The sequence below is a fragment of the Pleurodeles waltl genome, chromosome 1_1, assembly GCF_031143425.1.
Source record: "Pleurodeles waltl isolate 20211129_DDA chromosome 1_1, aPleWal1.hap1.20221129, whole genome shotgun sequence".
Taxonomy (NCBI): Eukaryota; Metazoa; Chordata; class Amphibia; order Caudata; family Salamandridae; genus Pleurodeles; species Pleurodeles waltl.
Window position 1 is genome coordinate 1,005,105,454 of NC_090436.1, and position 18,528 is coordinate 1,005,123,981.

At 49.3% G+C, this 18,528-nt stretch overlaps 1 protein-coding gene across 6 annotated transcripts in view; it reads left to right on the forward strand.

The window, feature by feature from the left end:
• The window catches only part of LOC138291300 (ankyrin repeat domain-containing protein 17-like), a 1,121,799-nt gene that overhangs the window by 632,362 nt on the left and 470,909 nt on the right, over nucleotides 1-18,528 (forward strand). For all 6 annotated transcript variants that reach the window (XM_069230308.1, XM_069230310.1, XM_069230309.1 and 3 more), the window contains exons 19-20: nucleotides 4,836-4,978; nucleotides 17,601-17,814. In XM_069230308.1, the coding sequence (XP_069086409.1) occupies nucleotides 4,836-4,978; nucleotides 17,601-17,814 (357 nt within the window). The remainder of the gene's footprint in view (nucleotides 1-4,835; nucleotides 4,979-17,600; nucleotides 17,815-18,528) is intronic.

Here is an 18,528-nt window from a genome sequence, read left to right on the forward strand (position 1 = left end):
TCAGTCAACGTGCTGCCCAGTCCAGTGCCCCTCCTGCAGACCCACGTACCAAACTCTTTTAGTGTGCCTTTAGTGGAGCAAAGCAACCTAGTGAGAGGCGGGAGCGGATGATTATTGCCGAGTTGGGAGGCCATAATTACTACTAGTGGGTCCTGCAGTCTGTTCAGAAAGGGTATTCCCTATCCTTCTTTTCATCGCAGCCACGCCTTCCACGGTATGTCAAATTCTTGGCTGCCCTCATACCTGTAGACTGGATGATGGCATTGGATCCCCAGGACACCCATTTCCATATACTCGATCTGCAGGTCTTGTAGTTCGTAGAAGCACAGGAGCATTTTGAGTTTACTGTGGCCACATTTGAGCTCACCAGAGCCCCTTTGGTGTTCAAGAAAATGATGGTGGTGGTAGCACATGTCTTCGTAGGTTCGTCCCCATACCTCGATGACTGGCTGTTGGAGGTGGACTCTCCCCATGCAGTCATCAAACAACTTCAGATGATGGTGAATCTCCTGTCATCTTTTGAGTTCACCATCAGTGTGCCAGAGTCACACCTGAGTCCTCCTCATCTAGTTGGGACACAGTTCGGTTTTGTTCCTTTCCCCTGGAAAGGGGAGTCCATTACAATCTGGCTATGATCCTGACCTCTCATCATTGGTCCTGGATTTCAGTGAGTTAGACTCTGACTGCTGAGACTGATGTCCTCCTGCATCCTGCTATTCAAGCATGCCAGGTGGCCTGTGCTGCCGCTGCACTGTGATCTGCAGTCTCATTGGGCCTAACATCCATGGGATCTCTCCAACCATTCCGAAACTTCACTGGAGAGTGGTTGCTGGAAAGGTCTGCGGTGGTGGTTGCTGGACACCGATTGGTTCAAAAGCAGACCCCTCTCCCTCACCCAGAGCAGACTGTGGTAGCCGATGCATTGCTTCTGGATGGCCATCTGGGAAGGGGTGTAGGTTAGAGGCAACAGGTATCTGACGGAGTCTCTGCTCCATCTTAACCGTTTGGAGCAGAGGGTCACCCACTTGGCAGTGAAAACATTCCTTCTGTTCATCAGTGGGAAACCAGTAAGGTGATCAGACAACACCACCACTGTCTGGTATTGCAATAAAAGGGTGGTGTGAAGACACAAATCCTTTGCTGGGAGGCCATGCACATCTGGAAATGGCTGGACTGCTAGAGAACCACCTGGCTGGATTGTTGAATGTTTGGGCAGATGAGCCCAGCAGTTGACCCCTAGTATACCATGAGTGGCAGTGGCACCCACAGGCGGGACATAGTCTCTTCCACACGTGAGATGAACCTTGGCTCGATCTATTCACCACCTCTGAGAGTGCGCAGTATCAGCACTTCTGTATGTTGAAGTTTCCAAGGCATCTCTTGCTCAGAGGCTCATTCCGCCTTGAGTAGAACTCTGGACCACTGTATTCATTTCTGCTAATACCACTCCTGTCCAGGATTCTCATTGACCAGGCCCAAGCTGTCCTGGTGGCCCCAGACTGGGGACAAAGAGTATGGTATCCAGAACTCCTGTGCCTGAGCATCTGTCTGCTGACCAGGATACCCCTTCAGAAAGACCTTCTGTCACAGCAGTGGAGCTGGATTCAGCACCTGGTCATTTGCAAGCTTCACCTTCATGTGGGAGATTGAGTAGCCACAGCTGAACACCTTCGACCTTCCCCCGGAAGTTGATGTCCTCTTGGTAGCCTGACGTCCCTCCACTAAAACTGTATGTGCTTGTCGTTGGGACAGATTTGTGGTGAGGTGTGGGGCTCTGCAGACCTGACCCCCTTCAGGCTAAGCTTTCTGATGTGTTATTGTTTTCTTTGTCCTTATCTCAACAAGTCCTTGCCCTCAGCACAGTTAAAGATTACCTTTCAGCTCTTTTTTTAAATCCCCTGTTATGCGATTTTTAAAAGGGTTCCAAAACTTGTACCTCACTCCCACCATCATGCCTCAATGTGACCTTAACTTGGTCCTCACGTTTCTAATGTGCACCCCATTTGAGTCACTTCACAGCAGTTCTTTGCAGCTTCACACCGTAAAAAGTGTTCCTCAATCATGGGTGCGGCGTGTGAGTGAGCTGCAGGCTCTCTGTGTCAACCTGCTATACCCATCTTCTTCCCAGACAAGCTGGTTTTGTGGACACAGGCATCCTTGTTTGCTAAAGTTGACATTTTTCCACTTTCGTTAAACATCACCTTGCCCTGTAGCTCTGTACGCAATGAATTGGACCCAATGAGCGCTCTAAGCTTTTATAGTGATTGTACCAAAGTTCACTGGGTGGACCATCAGCTTTTTGTGCGGTTTTCTGGAGCCAAAAAATGGCAATGTTGTACAGAAGTGCCATTGCAGTGAGATCTGCTATGCTGTTGGCTAAAGAGTAAACTCTGGAAGGGCTGCATGCTTGTTCTTCCACGACCGAAGCGGTTACCATTGCATTGGCATGTGGTGACCCTGTCCTGGACTTTTTCCAAGCTGCTACTTGGGGATCCCTCCTTACTTTCGTGAAGCACGATTGTCTGGGCAGTGAGGTTTCGCGAAGACGGACATTTTTCCTGCTCTGTCCTTCAGGACATTCTGATTTGAGTTCATTCGCAGACCGACCTCCTTATAGCTACTGCTTTGTTTTTTTTAATTAAAAAGGTGAGTAATCTGGTGGTAGAAGTCTCTATCAGAAGAACTTATTAATACCTTATCGTAACTTTCTTCTTGGTAGAGACTCTACACACAGATTCCTTACCGACTTTCCTACCCTCTTCATTCTGTTGCTGGTCTCTATCCTTTAATAAGATTCCAAGTCTAGCAATCTACACACTGGTCACAACCAAGTTGCTTTTAAGGCTCAAGAGTCTAGGGGTGCGGGCAGCTTTGAACGCAACTGTTTGCTCACCGGAGTGACACCTGCATGGGCTCCATACGTCCGTTTTAGGAGTGGTATGGTGTTACTGCACGACAACACCTACTAGCACCCAGAGTTACTGCTGAAAAGTTTCCGGATTCAGTCAGCGGCTTGGTATATTCAAAAGTTGAGAAATCTGTGGCTAGATAGTTTCTACCAGAAAGAGCATTACTGAAGGGAAGTAATTTGTTCTTCTGCCATTTTCCCCACATACCCAGTGTGCAGAGAAAGGCCAACACACAGCCCTATTCCCCTGATAGCCCCAATGTGACCACACCAGTTTGGTACATCAACCTAATGTAGCTTGCTGTTCCAAGTTCCTGCCTATCCTCCTGAAGATCCATGTAAAGTTTCTTGCCTGTTGTTGTGGCAAAATTCTGCATCATGACGTAGTCGCTCAACGTGACAGCTTGGTTCTTGGCCCCAAAGTCCGACATTAGGACGTCTCTGCAAATAGGTAAATACTGCTGTAAGCGTGAACCCTGCCACAACAAAATCTTACTGTTAATCGGAAGTGTTTTTGCATGTTGTGTGAGGCTAAAGGCATGAATTCCAAGACACTGCTGCTGCACCAGATCCTGCAATATGTCATGTTTGTCAAGGAGGATCTTATTTACAAAGCAGTGAGTATACAATTGGCAGCAGTTTGAGGTTCAGAAGGTTGAGCAAGGCTCCCTCATTCTTCTCAAAGGGTCACTCATTGATTCCATTGCTTTTCTGCTGGATTGTTTTCTGTCAAAGCCATGAGAAATTATTATTGTACTCAGTCATCTAATGCTTCCAGACTTGAAGCCCATTCACAAAACAGATCTCAGACATCTTTTGGAAAACAGCACTTCTCCTGGCATTAGCACCACCGTGAAGAGTGGGAGAGTTTCATGCTTTCATTGTAAAGGAGCTGTTCTTGTGTTAGGTGAACGATATTCTCCTTGCACACTAACTCAAAATTCATACAAAGGTACTTTAGGACTTCAGTTTAAATGAACCAGTAGTATTCTGGACTTTCTTTTCAAATCCCTCAGTATCAGTGTGGCAGTGCACTCACTAGAATTTCGTAAGTGCATTAAATTTTACATGGGCAGAACTAAGCATTTAAGAATATGCAATCTAATTGTCATCTCTTTTGGGTGCCCAAGGAGGGGTCACCTCTGTCTAAACAGGGAATTACCCGCTCTCAGTCCTTTGCAACTTTTTACACATATTAAGCACTCCTCAGTGTCAGGATGACTGCATATTCCACCAGGAGCATGTCCGCGACAGCAGACCGCATTGGAGATCGTTCTTACACATGTGACAAGCAGCTTTATGGAAAAGCAGGCGCGCTATTACAAAGCTCTGTTGCCTGAACTTTAACACAGAAGTTAAATCTTCAATGGGTTAAGCATCACTACACATCAGTTTCACTGAAGATGAGATTTCTTCCCACTAATTATTTTTGATAGTACTGTTCCCTTCCAGTTTGTTCGAAAGACTCCTTCTGTGACAGATTAGGGAGTGAATATGGGCCACGTTTAATTTTTTTCTGTTAATATTTTTATAGGCACCAAACTTTTATTTTTGCAGTATGGTTACATATGCAGACTGTGTAATATATTGCTCTTTAAGCACTAAAATGGTGCCTGTGAGCTATGGATGTGCCTGAAGTGTGAAGTGTGATTGCTCTGTTTGTTGATATAGATTGTTGTATAAAATATTGCTTGGCCCAAAGCAGTTTTTCTGAAGTAAAAACAGTGTAGCATCTATACTATTTTAGATTTTATGTTATCAAGAATTTCATGACAACCATATCCATGGTCAATGTTTAAAATGATAAAAACATTGTGAAAATATGGTCCCATTCACGAAATTGCATAGTGATACACCGAATATGAATTTGCAAGGGAATGTTCATCTCCATGTAAACAAAAATATATACATATTTCTATCATTCCAGGTAGTGGAGCTACTCCTGTCTAGAGGGGCAAACAAGGAGCACAGAAACGTTTCAGATTACACTCCCCTCAGCTTGGCTGCATCTGGTGGCTATGTGAATATCATCAAAATTTTGCTGAATGCAGGGGCAGAGATCAACTCTAGGTAAGTTACTTTCCTTCATCTTCACCCAGCTGCTGTTGCAATCATCAGTGCTTTCCTCGTTCTTAATTATCGCAGCCTCTTGGGAATTAATATACTAGTATACAGTGTTTTCTTCCAAGACAGTCGTGTGTTAATTCATGTGAATCTTGCAAGCCTACAAGTTACTCATAAATTCCCTCTAACTCTATTCCTGTATATTATAAGTCAGATCACCAAAGTGCCGGGGGTTGTAGGGTTAATGTAAAACACCCTTTGATATCCAGGAATAATCTTGTCTGCCTTAATTAGCCCCTCTGCACCCTGCTGTTTACTGCGATTGGACTGAGGAAAAGCAAGATGTGGATTACTACAAAAATAGATGGGGACTCCTAAACCCTAGTTTTTTTGATAACCAACTTTTATTGATTTATATATGTAAAAACAAGTCGCAGAGAAGGCACATTTCTTTATCACATTTGGTTACGGATTCATAAGTTAACAGGTCCATTTAGCACTTGAAGGGACAGAATGTTCATGTTAAAGTAGAGCCCAGCCACACATCCCAGATCTTATGGTATTTGCCTTCACAACCCCTTGCCTGGTACACAGATCGTTCCATTTGGGCAGACCAATCCATCCCCCCTGCTCTGCTCCACTGTTGTAGCGAGGAAGGTGCCTTGGTCGCCCAGCACTTAGAAATGTCTTATTTTGCATTAAATAAGGCCGTGCCCACAAGTGTGCGAGTTGCCTGGGAGCCCCCAATGTCCTCCTATCCCCCTTAAGCAGGGTAACCTTGGGGGAGGCCGCAAAGGTGAGATTCAGCAGAGTAGAGAGTTCATGCAGGACGTGTCCAATATGATTGGATCTTGGGGCAGGGCCATGCCATGTGGAAGAAGTCTGCTGGTGAGTGGAGACATCTGTTGCCCTGAGAGTTCGGTCCGAGCCCTGGCACGAAGGAGTCGGGCCGGGGTCAGATAGGCACAGTGCAAGAAATACATTTGCACCATACGCAGCCTGGCTGGAATTGCGTGGACGCGTGGTGCCATCAACGCATTCCGCCAATACAGGCTTCCCAACGGGCCTGTAGAGGCTGGAGGGGTGGAGAGGCGTTGAATACGAAGGAGAGGTAAATCTGCAAACCCACCCAGAGCCCCCATCATCACCTTTACCTCTATAGGACTGAATTCAGGTATCTGGGTATCATTGTTAATATGGGCACGTAGTGCATGTCTGAGCTGTAAAAACTTGTGAAATTGTTTCAGGCCGCATGTTTCTTGGAGTTGGTGTAAAGACATCTTGTGCGTACCCTCCCAGACATCTCCCACTACTGCGATGCCTATGGCGTCCCAGCGCATGAAGCCTTCAAGGTTGGCAACCTCACATAGCCACGTTCCCCGCCATAGAGGTTGTAGGAAGCTGGCTCTGTATAAACTATCTCAAAGTGAGAGATGGTGTGTACAGAGTCCAGATCACCCCAAACACCCGGTCACAAACAGGCACACAACATACACCCTCAGTGGCACAAGGGCGGCCGGGTGCAGTGTGTGAAGTAGGTGTCGTGTTTTAGGTAGAAATCAATGGAGAGTCCCTGGGGTCACTCTGGCGATGCAGGCAGGGCACAGCGGGACTGCTCGGGCCAGCCACCGACTGGGCAAGGATGAGGGCTGTCTGCTGGTCACTCCTGCACCGGTAGTTTGTTTTCTCTCGGGCCTTAGGGCTGCAGGTGTAGTTCTTCTTCCAGGCATCGGGTTCCTTTGTTACTGGGCAGTCGCCGTCAGGGGGAGCCTCTGGATCCTCTCTGCAGGCGTCGCTGTGGGGGTGCAGGGAGGTTGTCTCAGGGTGTCCACGTCGTTGGAGTCGCCTGAGGGGGTCCTCTCAGCCGTGTTGGTTCTTCTGGACACGAGCCGGGGGTGTCGGGAGCAGAAGTTTGGGGACTCACGCTTACAGAGTGAGGCTGGAGCCCCTTTAAAGATGGTTTCTTTGTTGATGTTTGGAGAGAGCCGCTGTCTACAGGAGTTTCTTGGTCCTTAGGGTGCAGGTCAGTCCTCTGAGTCCTCAGAGGTCACTGGTCCCACTGGATGCATTGCTGTGCAGGTTCTTTGAGTCTGGAGACTGGCCGGTAGGGCTGTGACTAAGTCAGTTGTTGTCTCCGTTGTCTCTGCGGGGCTTTCAGGTCAGCAGTCCTGTTTGCTTCAGGTCATCAGGAATTTCCAATCCTGGGTTCAGGGTCGCCCCTAAATACTACATTTAGGGGGGTGTTTAGGTCTTGGGGGCAGTAGCCAATGGCTACTGTCCCTGAGGGTGGCTACCCCCTCCTTGTGCCGCCTCCCTTTGGGGAGGGGGACACATCCATATTCCTATTGGCTAAATCCTCCAAAACAAGATGGAGGATTTTCCAATGAGGGGGTCACTTCATCTCTGGTCACCTTAGGGGTGGACCTGGCTGAGGGGGTGACTCCTCCTTTTTTTTTTCTCATTATCTCCCCGGACTTGCCACCAAAAGTGGGGGCTGTGTTCGGGGTGGCATTGTAACACGAAGCCTGAGCCTTTGAGGCTCACTGCTAGGTGTTAAAGTTCCTGCAGGGGGAGATGAGAAGCACCTCCACCCAGTGCAGGCTTTGTTCCTGGCCACCGAGTGACAAAGGCACTCACTCCAAGTGGCAGGAAACCCGTTGATGTGGCAGATGCCCTCTCTGTGCATTTCTCAATAAATCCCACACTGGCATCAGTGTGGATTGATTGTGCTGAGAAGTTTGATACCAAACTTCCCAGATTTCAGTGTAGCCATTATGGAACTGTGGAGTTTGTGCTTGACAAACTCCCAGACCATATACTCTTTTTGGCTACCCTGCACTTACAATGTCTAAGGTTTTGCTTACACTGTAGGGGCATAGTGCTCATGCAACTATGCCCTCACCTGTGGTATAGTGCACCCTGCCTTAGGGCTGTAAGGCCTGCTAGATGGGTGACGTACCTATGCCACAGGCAGTGGGTTGAGGGCATGGCACCCTGAGTGGAGTGCCATGTCGACTTAGTCATTTTCTCCCCACCAGCACACGCAAACTGTGAGGCAATGTGAATGTGCTGAGTGAGGGGTCCCTGGGGTGGCGTAAGACATGCTACAGCCCTTAGAGTCCTTCCCTAGCCACAGGGCCCTTGGTACCAGGGGTTCCAGTTACAAGGGGCTTATCTGTGTGCCATGGCTGTGCCAATTGTGGGAACAAAAGTACAGCTTAGGGAAAAACACTGGTGCTGGGGCCTGGTTAACAGGATCCCAGCACACTTTCAGTCATAGCTAGCATCAACAAAAGGCAAAAAGTTAGGGGTAACCATGCCAAGGGAGGCAGTTCCCTACAAGTGCCATCTGCTGTTCGATGGTAGGTCTGGGTGCTGGCAAGTATAGGGTGGCATAGTATTGAGCGAAGATCCTGGCACTCTCGGGGGCTTGTGTGCATTGACCCAGAGTTGTCTTATCTTGGGTATCACCCGTCTCTCCATCGGTCTGGCCAGCCAGTAAAAGACCTTACTGTTCTTATTCCCCAGCCATAGATGCAGGCCTGTGTTGCCCACCAGATCTGCTTTGCCTCGTCTAGGGAGTGGGTTCTAATTTCCTGTCTCACCATCTCCAGGGCTCGCCTGTCTCTCTCCTCCCCCGCTCCCAACGTCTTGCATTCCAAAAGGAATGCCAGGGCCTCAAGTGACGTAACGTGGGCTTGTTTCTCCCGCTGTCGCAGAAGACCCTTTGCATGGCCACGGATTGTGGCCTGCCTACTGCTCAGAGGGTGATATGGGACTGGACATACCCGGTATTGTCGTTGAAGTAGTGTTTAACCTCTTTGCGGAGGCCTGCAGAGTAGACCTCGTCTTGCAAAAACCATGCATTGAGACGCCACATAGGTCTCTGACTCTGGTCTCAGTGGCCAGTGGTCATGGATATAGGGGCATGGTCGGAGAGGCCGCAAGTGTTTATCTGAAATTGGGTAACTAGGGAGAGGTCAGAGGCCAGTGTAAGGATCATGTCTATACTGGCTTGGGTGTGGTGTGCCGATGAGGTGTGTGTGTATTGCTGGCGGCGGGGATGCTACGTCCGCCATGTGTCACAGAGGCCCATGTTCATCATCCACTTGGTAACAGATAAGGAGTGCCTGCGGTGAGTGTCTGACAGGGGACCCGTGATGTCCAGGTTCGGGTCCATGACCACGTTCATGTTGCGGCCCATGGCTGTAAATCCCGTGGGTTCTGGGCTATGAGGGTGGCGAGGGTCTGAAGAAACCCATCAAGCCCCATGGGGAGGTGTATATATGCTGAGTAGGTTGATGTTATGTCAATCTAACTGCCCATCAGGGCCACAAACCTCCCCTGTGAGTCCTCCCATGTCTGTTGTATTGTTAAGGGGTAGTCTCGGTGCAGGAGTATTGCCACGTCATACCCGGAGTGGTAGATCCAGTCAAAGCTGTAAACCATGTGGACAGTCTGATCAGAGGGCACCCACGATCTGAGCCAAGCCTCCAAGACCTCTACAGGGCTGGGCCCTTTGGTCGCCTCCGGGAACCCCACGAAACGCACGTTATTCCGTCTTTAGTGGTTTTTGGCGTCCTCTGCGTGCTGCTGTAGCTCGTGTGTGCGGGTTAGAACGCAGGACACCTTGGTTTTGAGATCGCAGACCTCGTCTTCCACTGTTGATACATGAGGTTCTGTCTCGGTGAGCCATGCCAATACGTTCTTGAGGTCCTGCCACAGCAGTGCCATGTCCACTCGGACCTCCCCAATTATGTTCACCACCACTGCCTGGGAGGATTGTATGGCATGTAGGAACCTGTCCGTGTCTTCCTCGGTCTCTCCGGTCCAGACAGGAGCCCCTGCAGCGCCACACCGGGGGGGGCTGCAGCTGGAGTAGTGAACTTGTCAATATGAGGTTGAGAGGAGGATGGTTTTGCTTGTTTTTTTCCATATGTTTTTTCTTTCCCCATGGTGCCATGGGCCAATGTGTGCCGTAGGCGCGGCTAGATCCACGGCGCACCAGGAGGTGCAGTTCCACTCCCGCCAGGCCCCAGCTGCGCAAAGCCCGTCCAGCAGGCCCAGCGAAACAGGTCTCAGGCGGTCGGGGAGCCTACAGGCAAGCCCTGTCGTGCTCCACAGGCTGGGAAGAGCCGGGTCTGGACACCCAGAGCCATGCGCCCATCCCGCTCAACGGATCACGTCCCAGGCAGTCGGGGGCCAGCAGCAGAGCCTTGCGGCCACTCCCTCCAGCACCGGTCACCTCGTGGTCCGAAGCCCGCCAGCCCTGCGATCCCAGCTGCTGCGGGCCCTGCCTACGTTTCCAGTCTCAGACGCAGGCTGGCGTCTCCTGGAGTCCTCCAGGTCTGCGCTCTGCTGGCTCTCCAGGCAGGCAGCTGTGACCCGATCCAGGCAAAGGGGGGGGGGGGGCTGGGCCTCCAGCAGCTACCACCAGATGTGAGGCATCCTGGGCGCTTCGCCGTTCTCAGCAGGTGCCTGACATGTAATACTACCCCTACTTTGACATCTCTATCTGATAGAGACATCTAGTTGCAGATTTCTTACCTGAGAATTTCCCCCAAGGCGTTAGTCTGGAGCTGGAGATTTTTCTCGAAGTACCCCTGCGTGCCGTTAGGTGGTGTCGATCGGCTCCGCGTCGCAGGGCCTAAATAGACAGCACCCTAGTGCGCTGATGTTGGTTCTTTTCTTTCTGTTCCAACTTGCACATATCCTAAAAAGAGCCACCCCTACAACCACTTTTTGACTGAACTTTTTGGCTTTTTGTCAGAAGCTTTTTTGACACTTATGGTGTGTCGAAATGTCATGGAAGACCTGGTTCCAGCCCTGCGACTCCTGTCATGAGATGATGTCCATGATGGATTCGCACCCTGTGTGTTTTTGGTGTTTGGAGCGCGACCACAACCCAAAGTCGTGCTGTGAGCGCCCGGACATGAATTCAAAAGCTTGGAGGGTGCCATCCCTAAGGCAGCTTGCGGCCCTCCGTGCTCAGCTCCACATTGCTCCCTATGTCAGTTGAGAGGAAGGTCCTGAGAACGGTCGCCGAGTCCCCATTCTTCATCGTCCCATTCCAAGTCCTCAGGATGATCAAGTAAGTTGAGGCATAAGAAGTTGAGGCTTAAGAAGTTGAAGAACAAGTTTTCTTCGACTTCACCCTGTTCATCTGTTGACAAGAGAAAAGGAGTGTCTTCGTTACCTTGGAGCCTGCCTCTGGGTCAGCTCTGCCCCTCCCTGAGTTTCCGGGAGGCGGAGCCACACCTGCCTAATTACTTGAGTTCTTTGAGGCCATGCGCCTCATATTTGGTCAGTCTGACTCTACTGGGGTGCCTTTGGGCCCCACAGAGTCAGCAGGGGCCTCCTTGGGTTCCACACGCACGGTCCGCCTCGGCTCTGGGGGGCACCCAGGGATCAGTTCCTGAGTTCGAACCGGTTTTGGTTGTGCCATCTCAACCTTCAGATGTTGATGTTCCTAATGCTGCCTGTGCCCATGGTTGGATTCGACCCTATCCTCATTGCCCTCTCCAACATGGAGCTGGACCTACATCTTGTGATGCTGATTCAGACTTCGGCAGGGACCTCACTCCCTAGGTCGGATCCTGACCCTTCTTATGGGTTGGAGTATGGTGAGGATTGGGTGGGGTCGCTGAACCCTTTTAGAATACCAGCTTGAAGACCCTATGGACTGGCTCATGGGCCTGGGTGAAGTCAGTGGCTTGCACTCTTCCTCTGACACTGGCTTGCTTTCTCCCCCTACCATAGCTACAGAGGATGGAGCGCCCTACTCCATGGTGATACGAAGAGCGGCCAAGGTCTTGGGCCTCGAGCTGCTTTCAGTATCACTCAGGACTAATAGTCTGACTGAAATGCTTCAACACTGGGCTGTTTCTTCTGAACCCCTTTTGCCCTTTCATGAAGCCTTCACTGATGTCCTGTTGGGGACTTAGTTCAAATGCAGCACAGGGGCTGCAGTCAACAGGACAATTGCCCGCCACCATAGACCAGCCTGTAATGACTCAGTGTTTCTTAAACAACCCCATACCCCATCAGAGCTTGGTTATCCAGGCTTCTACTTTCCCAGGCGCATTTCCTCCCTTACCTCCGGAAAGGGAATCCAAGAGGCTGGATCAGCTTGGGAAGTCAATGTTTTCTTCCTCCAACCTGGCATTGCGGCCCATGAACACGCCATGCCTTTTGGGCGGGTACACCCATTCATTATGGGACACAGTTGTGCTGGTGTTGCCACAGGTCCCGGAGGAGACCCCGGCCATTCTCTCCCAAGCTATTGCTGATGGCAAAGATACAGCAAAGTTTGCGGTATGATGTGGACTGGATACGACCAACTCACTAGGTAGATGGGTTGCATCAGCAGTGGATTTGAGGGACCTAGCTTGGTTGAGAAATTCTGGCTTTTCGGGGGATGTCCGATCCACGCTCATGGACATGACCTTTGATGGCAACCATCTCTTTGGAGACAAAGCAGACTCTGCACTCAAGCGCTTTAAGGAATACCAGGCTACGGGCAGGTCCTTGAGCATCAAAAATGCCTCTCGCCCCTTCCAGTCTGCTTTTCGCCTCTTTCATGGCTAAGGAAGGGGCACCCAACCAAGTCCGTTTTCCTCCAGCCACCATGTCACTCATGCTGCCTAGCCTCTGTGTGGTGGTGGATGTGGGATCCAACTTACTCATGGATCAGAGAGCCAGCTGTCTGCCTAGTCCACCACCCCTCTCTCTGAAGCCTCCTAACCTTCCTAGTTTTACACTTCCTCATCAGGGACCAGTTGGAGGCAGGATTCTTCCAGACAGTGGGTTTTGCAAATAGTCTGAAGAGGCTACTCCCTCCCTTTTGAGACTACCCCACCATCCATGCCACCATCCTTTGATCAGATGACAGAGGATCACTTGGCAATTCTCCACAAGGAGGTTACAGCTTTCTTCCATAAGGGAGCCAAGAGAGGGTCCCTGTGCCAGAAGTAGTTTGTGGATGTTGTTCATAGTTTTTTTTTTCTGGTGCCCAAAAAGGACAAGGCTGTCCACCTATCCCAGATCTTCAGTCCCTCAATCTCTTCTCCAAGACGTCATTCAAAATGCTCTCTCCGGCTCAGGTTCTATTTGCCCTGGATCCAGGAGTCTGGATGGTAGCATTGGATTAGTAGGAGACATATTTCCATATTCCTCTCCTGTCTGCCCACAGATGTTACTTGCGGATCACAGTAAGCCACGAGCATTTTCAGTTTACCGTGCTCCCCCTTGGCCTTACCAGTGCCCCTCGGGTGATCAAAGTGATGGATTTGGTCACAGCTCATCTGCGCAGGTCAGGGGTTTCAGTCTTCCCCTACCTCAACGACTGGCTATTGAAGGCGGGTTCACCCCAGCCTGTAGTTTACCACCTTCAGACTACGGCGGACCTCCTGTATTCACTGGTGTTCAATGTAAATACGCCATTGTCACGCCTGACTCGCTCTCAGACGCTCCCTTTCATTGGAGCTGTTCTGGACACAGTGCTGTTTTGGGCCTATCCTCCTGAGCGTCGAGTCCAGGTTATTCAGGCTATGACATTAATGGTTCATCCTTTTTCCTGGATTTCGGTGACAATGATTGAGGCTGCTGTGCCTCATGGCCTCCTGCTGACACATGACAGATGGCATATGGGGGCTATTGGAAAGTGCCCTCTTTTTGGCATGGTTACCCCCACTTTTTGCCTGCTTTCAGTGTGCTAGGACTGTCTTCACTGGGATCCTGCTAACCAGGACCCCAGTGATTGTGCTCTCTCCCTCAATTTGGTTGCCTGAGACTTTTGTACACACCACAGTTGTCATACTGGTGCCCCTTATAAGTCCCTAGTATACAGTACGTAGGAACCCAAGGCATTGGGGTACCAGGGGTTCCCCAAGGGTTGCAGCATGTATTGTGCCACCAGTGAGAGCCCATGCAAAAGGTGTCTGCAGGCCTACCATTGCAGCCTGTGAGAAAAGATGCATGCACCCTTTCACCACAGGTCACTGCACCAGGTCACTAAGTCACCCCTGTTTTTAGGCCTTCCTAGCCCAGAGGGCAGGGTGCAGGTCCCTGTGTGTGAGGGCACCCCTGCATGAACAGTGGTGCCCCTAGGAACGCCAGCTCTGTTACAGTAAACTTTGTAAGTGTTAGGAAGCCATTTTACCAGTGTACTGGACGCTGTAGGAAGTTGGCTCTGTATATACTATCTCAAAGTAAGAGATAGTGTGCACAGAGTCCAAGGGTTCCCCTTAGAGGTAAGATAGTGACAAAAATAGATACTTCTAATGCTCTATTTTATGGTAGTGTGGTCGAGCAGTAGGCTTATCGGAGGGTAGGGTTGAACATTTGTTGTACACACACAGGCAATAAATTAGGAACACACACTCAAAGACTTAACTCCAGGCCGATAGTTTTTATATAGAAAAATATATTTTCTTTATTTTTAGAACCACAAGTTCAAGATTTGAAGTAACTACATAAAATGTAAGGTTTTCCACACAAGTAAGTAAGGAACTTTGAATTAGAGCAGTAACATACACAGTATAGGTTAAAATGGCAATAAGATTTTTTTTAAAGTGGACATAGTGCAAAAATCAACAGTTCCTGGGGGAGGTAAGTAATGGTTAGTTTGTCAGGTAAGTAAAACACTTACAAGTCTCAGTTTCTGGGCATAGGCAGCCCACTGTTGTAGGTTCAAGGCAACCGCAAAGTTACCACACCAGCAGCTCAGGGCCGGTCAGGTGCAGAGGTCAAATAGGGGCCGAAAACACATAGGTGACTGAAGAACAGGGTGCTCCGGTTCCAGTCTGCCTACAGATAAGTACCTGCGTCTTCGTAAGGCAGACCAGGGGGGTTTTGTAGAGCACTGGGGGTGACACAAGTAGGCACACAAAACACACCCTCAGCGGCACAGGGGCGGCCGGGTGCAGTGTGCAAAGCAGGCGTTGGGTTTTGTATAGGACTCAATGGAGGGACCCGGGGGTCACTCTAGCGGTGCAGGCAAGGCACAGGGGGGGCCTACTCCGGCCAGCCACCGACGGCTAGGCAGAGGGTCGTCTGGGGGTCACTCCTGCACTGAGGTTCGGTTCCTTCTGGTCCTGGGGGCTGCGGGTGCAGTGCTTGGTCCAGGCGTTGGGTTACTTGTTACAGGCAGCCGCGGTCAGGGGGAGCCTCTGGATTCTCTCTGCATGTGTCACTCTGGGGGTCACCCAATCCCAGCCCAGAGACACCTAGTTCTAAAGGAGGTGAGGTCTCTCCTACGTCCTACAGGAAACCCTTTGTACTGCCTTCCCCCTGCTCGAGCTGGATGAGCAACAGGAGGGTAGAACACTGTATGGGGGGTCAGCAGCAGTGTGGGCTTCCAGGCAGACCCTGGAAGGCTGTACAGGCAGATCTGGGGGAATCCTCGAAGGAACCCCCAGTGTAGATGGTATCATGCAACTAACGTCAGAATCTGTGTTGTTGCATGATTGCGACATTTTTTATACCAAACACGCCTAGGTTTGAAGAAACCATTATGTAGCTGGACTACTCGTACTGACCTGTGTCTTAAGATGGCTTACCTGCACTTAAAATGCCCAGAGAGTGGAGTCTGAGGTTTGTAGGGGTACTATGCTCATGCAGGAGTACCCTTGCACTTGGGGACATGCACCCTACCCTTGCACTGAAGGACCTACCAGAGGGGTGACTTGCTGTTTATAAGTGCAGTGACCGAGATGTAAGGCAAGCATTACATTGGGGTGAATGGGTGCATGCACCATCTCACACAGGCTGCAGTGGGAGGCCTGCAGATAGTTTGCATGGACTCCTATGGGTGGCACATTACATACTGCTGCCCATGGGAGACCCCTGATGTACCAAAGTACTATATACTAGGGACTAAATTGGGTGCACCAGTATGCCAATTGTGGTACAAAAAATTACCAAGCAACCAAATTTAGAGGGGAGAGCACAGCCACACGTGTCCTGGTTAGTAGGATCCCAGTGAACTACAGTCTAAACACACTGACATCAAGCAAAAAAGTGGGGTTAACTATGCTAGAAAGGTGGTACTTTCCTACACTGAGGTCCTATTGTTTATTCTTCCTTGGCCCAACAGGGCTCTGCTTTGGGTACCCTCAAAGTTTTTTTTGCCTGCTGTCTCTGCTTTTCTGAGATTACCTGACCAAAGCTCCCAGTTTGAATCTTCTATTGTTAGTAGATTCCTGAAGGGTCTTACCCATATGTCCCCTCCTTCACCATTCATAATGCTCCAATGGAATTTGAATCTGGGTCTTACTTTTCTAATGTGTGCTCGTTTTGAACCACTTCATAACCGTCCGCTCAGGCTTCTCACTTGAAAAACAGCCTTCCAGGTGACCATAACTTGTGCCCACAGAGTGAGTGAGCTGCAGGCGCCATCATTGAAGGCACCCTACCTTTCCGTCTATCCTGACAAGGTGTTGCTTTGCACTAGGGCTTCCTTTTTGCCAAAAGTGGTAACGCCCTTTCACGGAGGCCAGTCTATCACCTAACCTATGTTTTATGCATCCCCATATCCTTCTAAGGAGGAGGCGGAGATACTCCACTGCCTGGACACAAAAAGAGTGTTGGCGTTCTATCTTGATCATACTAAAGAGTTCTGGGGGGGGCGATTAACTCTTTGTGGGATATGTGGTTGCGAAGGATTGGCTGTGCAGAAGAGAAACATCTCCAAATGGGTTGTTCTCTGCATCAAAATGTGCTACGCATTGGCTAAAAAGCAACCCCCCGGAAGGTCTGAGAACTCACTCTACCAGAACAACAGCTTCAACCACTGCGTTAGCATGCAGAGTTCCATTCCTGGACATCTTTCAGGCTGCAACGTGGGCATCACTGTAAAGATTCACAAAATACTACTGCCCAGACAGTCTGGTCCGGAGGGATGGGTACTTTGCCTGTTTGGTCCTGCAGGACTTCCAGTATGATCTTGATTCACAGACCCACCTCCGGAGAAGGTATTGCAATGGTATCTATTCTGAGGTAAGAAATCTACAGCTAGAAGTCTATATCAGATGAACAAGTTACTTAACTTCAGTCACGCCTTATCTGGTAGAGATGCATTCTAGTTGCAGATTCCTTACTGACCCACCCATCCTCCCCACACTGCAAACTGATTTCTAGAGACAGGGACTTCCCTTTTGAGGCCCTTGTTCTGATGCACCAGTGGCCAGTGTTCTTCATGGCTCTGTGCTTCTGGCAAGGAAAGTTTTGAAACTAAACTGACAGCTCACCTGGGTAGTGCCTATATAGGTCCTTCAATGTCATGTCTGGTGCGCATGACAATGACAGGCGCTGAGCCGAACGACACCACTTAGCGCACAGGGGTACTGCATGAGAAAAATCTCCAGATCCATAGTGACGCCTGGGAGAAATTCTAAGGTAAGGAATCTGCAACTAGAATATGTCTCTATCATATGAGGTGTTATTAAAGGTAAGTAACTTAATCTTTACATTTATCAAAGTAGCCCTCTGTTTTCCTCCTGTTCAGCTGAGAAGGCTAACCAAATGTTGCTGCCTCTTACTTCAGAGAGTAACTTAAAGGAAATTGTTTTTTTTATTTTCTCTGAAAAAGTGTATTGTTTTTTTAATAATGTATTTTTCTTTACTTCAGAACTGGTAGCAAGTTGGGTATTTCTCCTTTAATGTTGGCAGCCATGAATGGCCACACTGCTGCTGTGAAGCTTTTATTGGACATGGGCTCAGACATCAATGCGCAAATAGAAACTAACAGGAACACAGCACTTACTTTAGCCTGTTTTCAAGGAAGAACTGAAGTGGTCAGCCTACTTCTTGATAGGAAAGCTAATGTGGAACACCGAGCCAAGGTGAGCTGATTTCACATCTGTGTAGTAGTTAAGTGTTCTTCTCCGATTACTTTATTGCAAATTCTCCTTTACAATGCTTTCTTAGTGTCCAACATGAACTCATGAGATTGTTAATGATAACTCCTTAGTGCATAATAGGGTGTGCTAATTTCCCCTGGAAGGGCAGCTTGAAATGTTCATGTAACAGGTTTTCAGCATGTAGTTTCATTTTTTTTAGTTAGTTACTTAACTGACCACTCAATAAAGGGGTTATGGTCGCTTGTGTTGGTAGCTTTACTTGGCGGAAGGTCCCTCCAATTCCCTTATCCCAACTTGCTTTCCTTCAACATATGTGAGGCATTTGTGAAGGGTGTGTTATGTGTAATTGTATTTATATAGCGCTTACTACCCCTGATAAGGCGTCCAAGCTCTTTTCGGCTAGTAGCATGCTGCTGCAGAACCCACAAGGATTAGTGGTAGATTCGTAGAGGAAAATATGAGTTAATTTGAGCGGTCGACATGCAAGTCTATCTGATAGAGAATTCTAGTTGATCTCTAGTTCCTTACCTTAGAATTTTCCCCCATGCGTCAGGCTAGATCCGGAGATTTTTTTCTTCGAGCAATACCCTTGCGCGTCGGTAGGTGGAGTCTGTCGACTCCGGGGGCGTCAGTCGGCGTGATGTCAGGAGTAGTACATAAACGCCGCATTAGCGCAGTGATGTCAGTTCTTTTCTT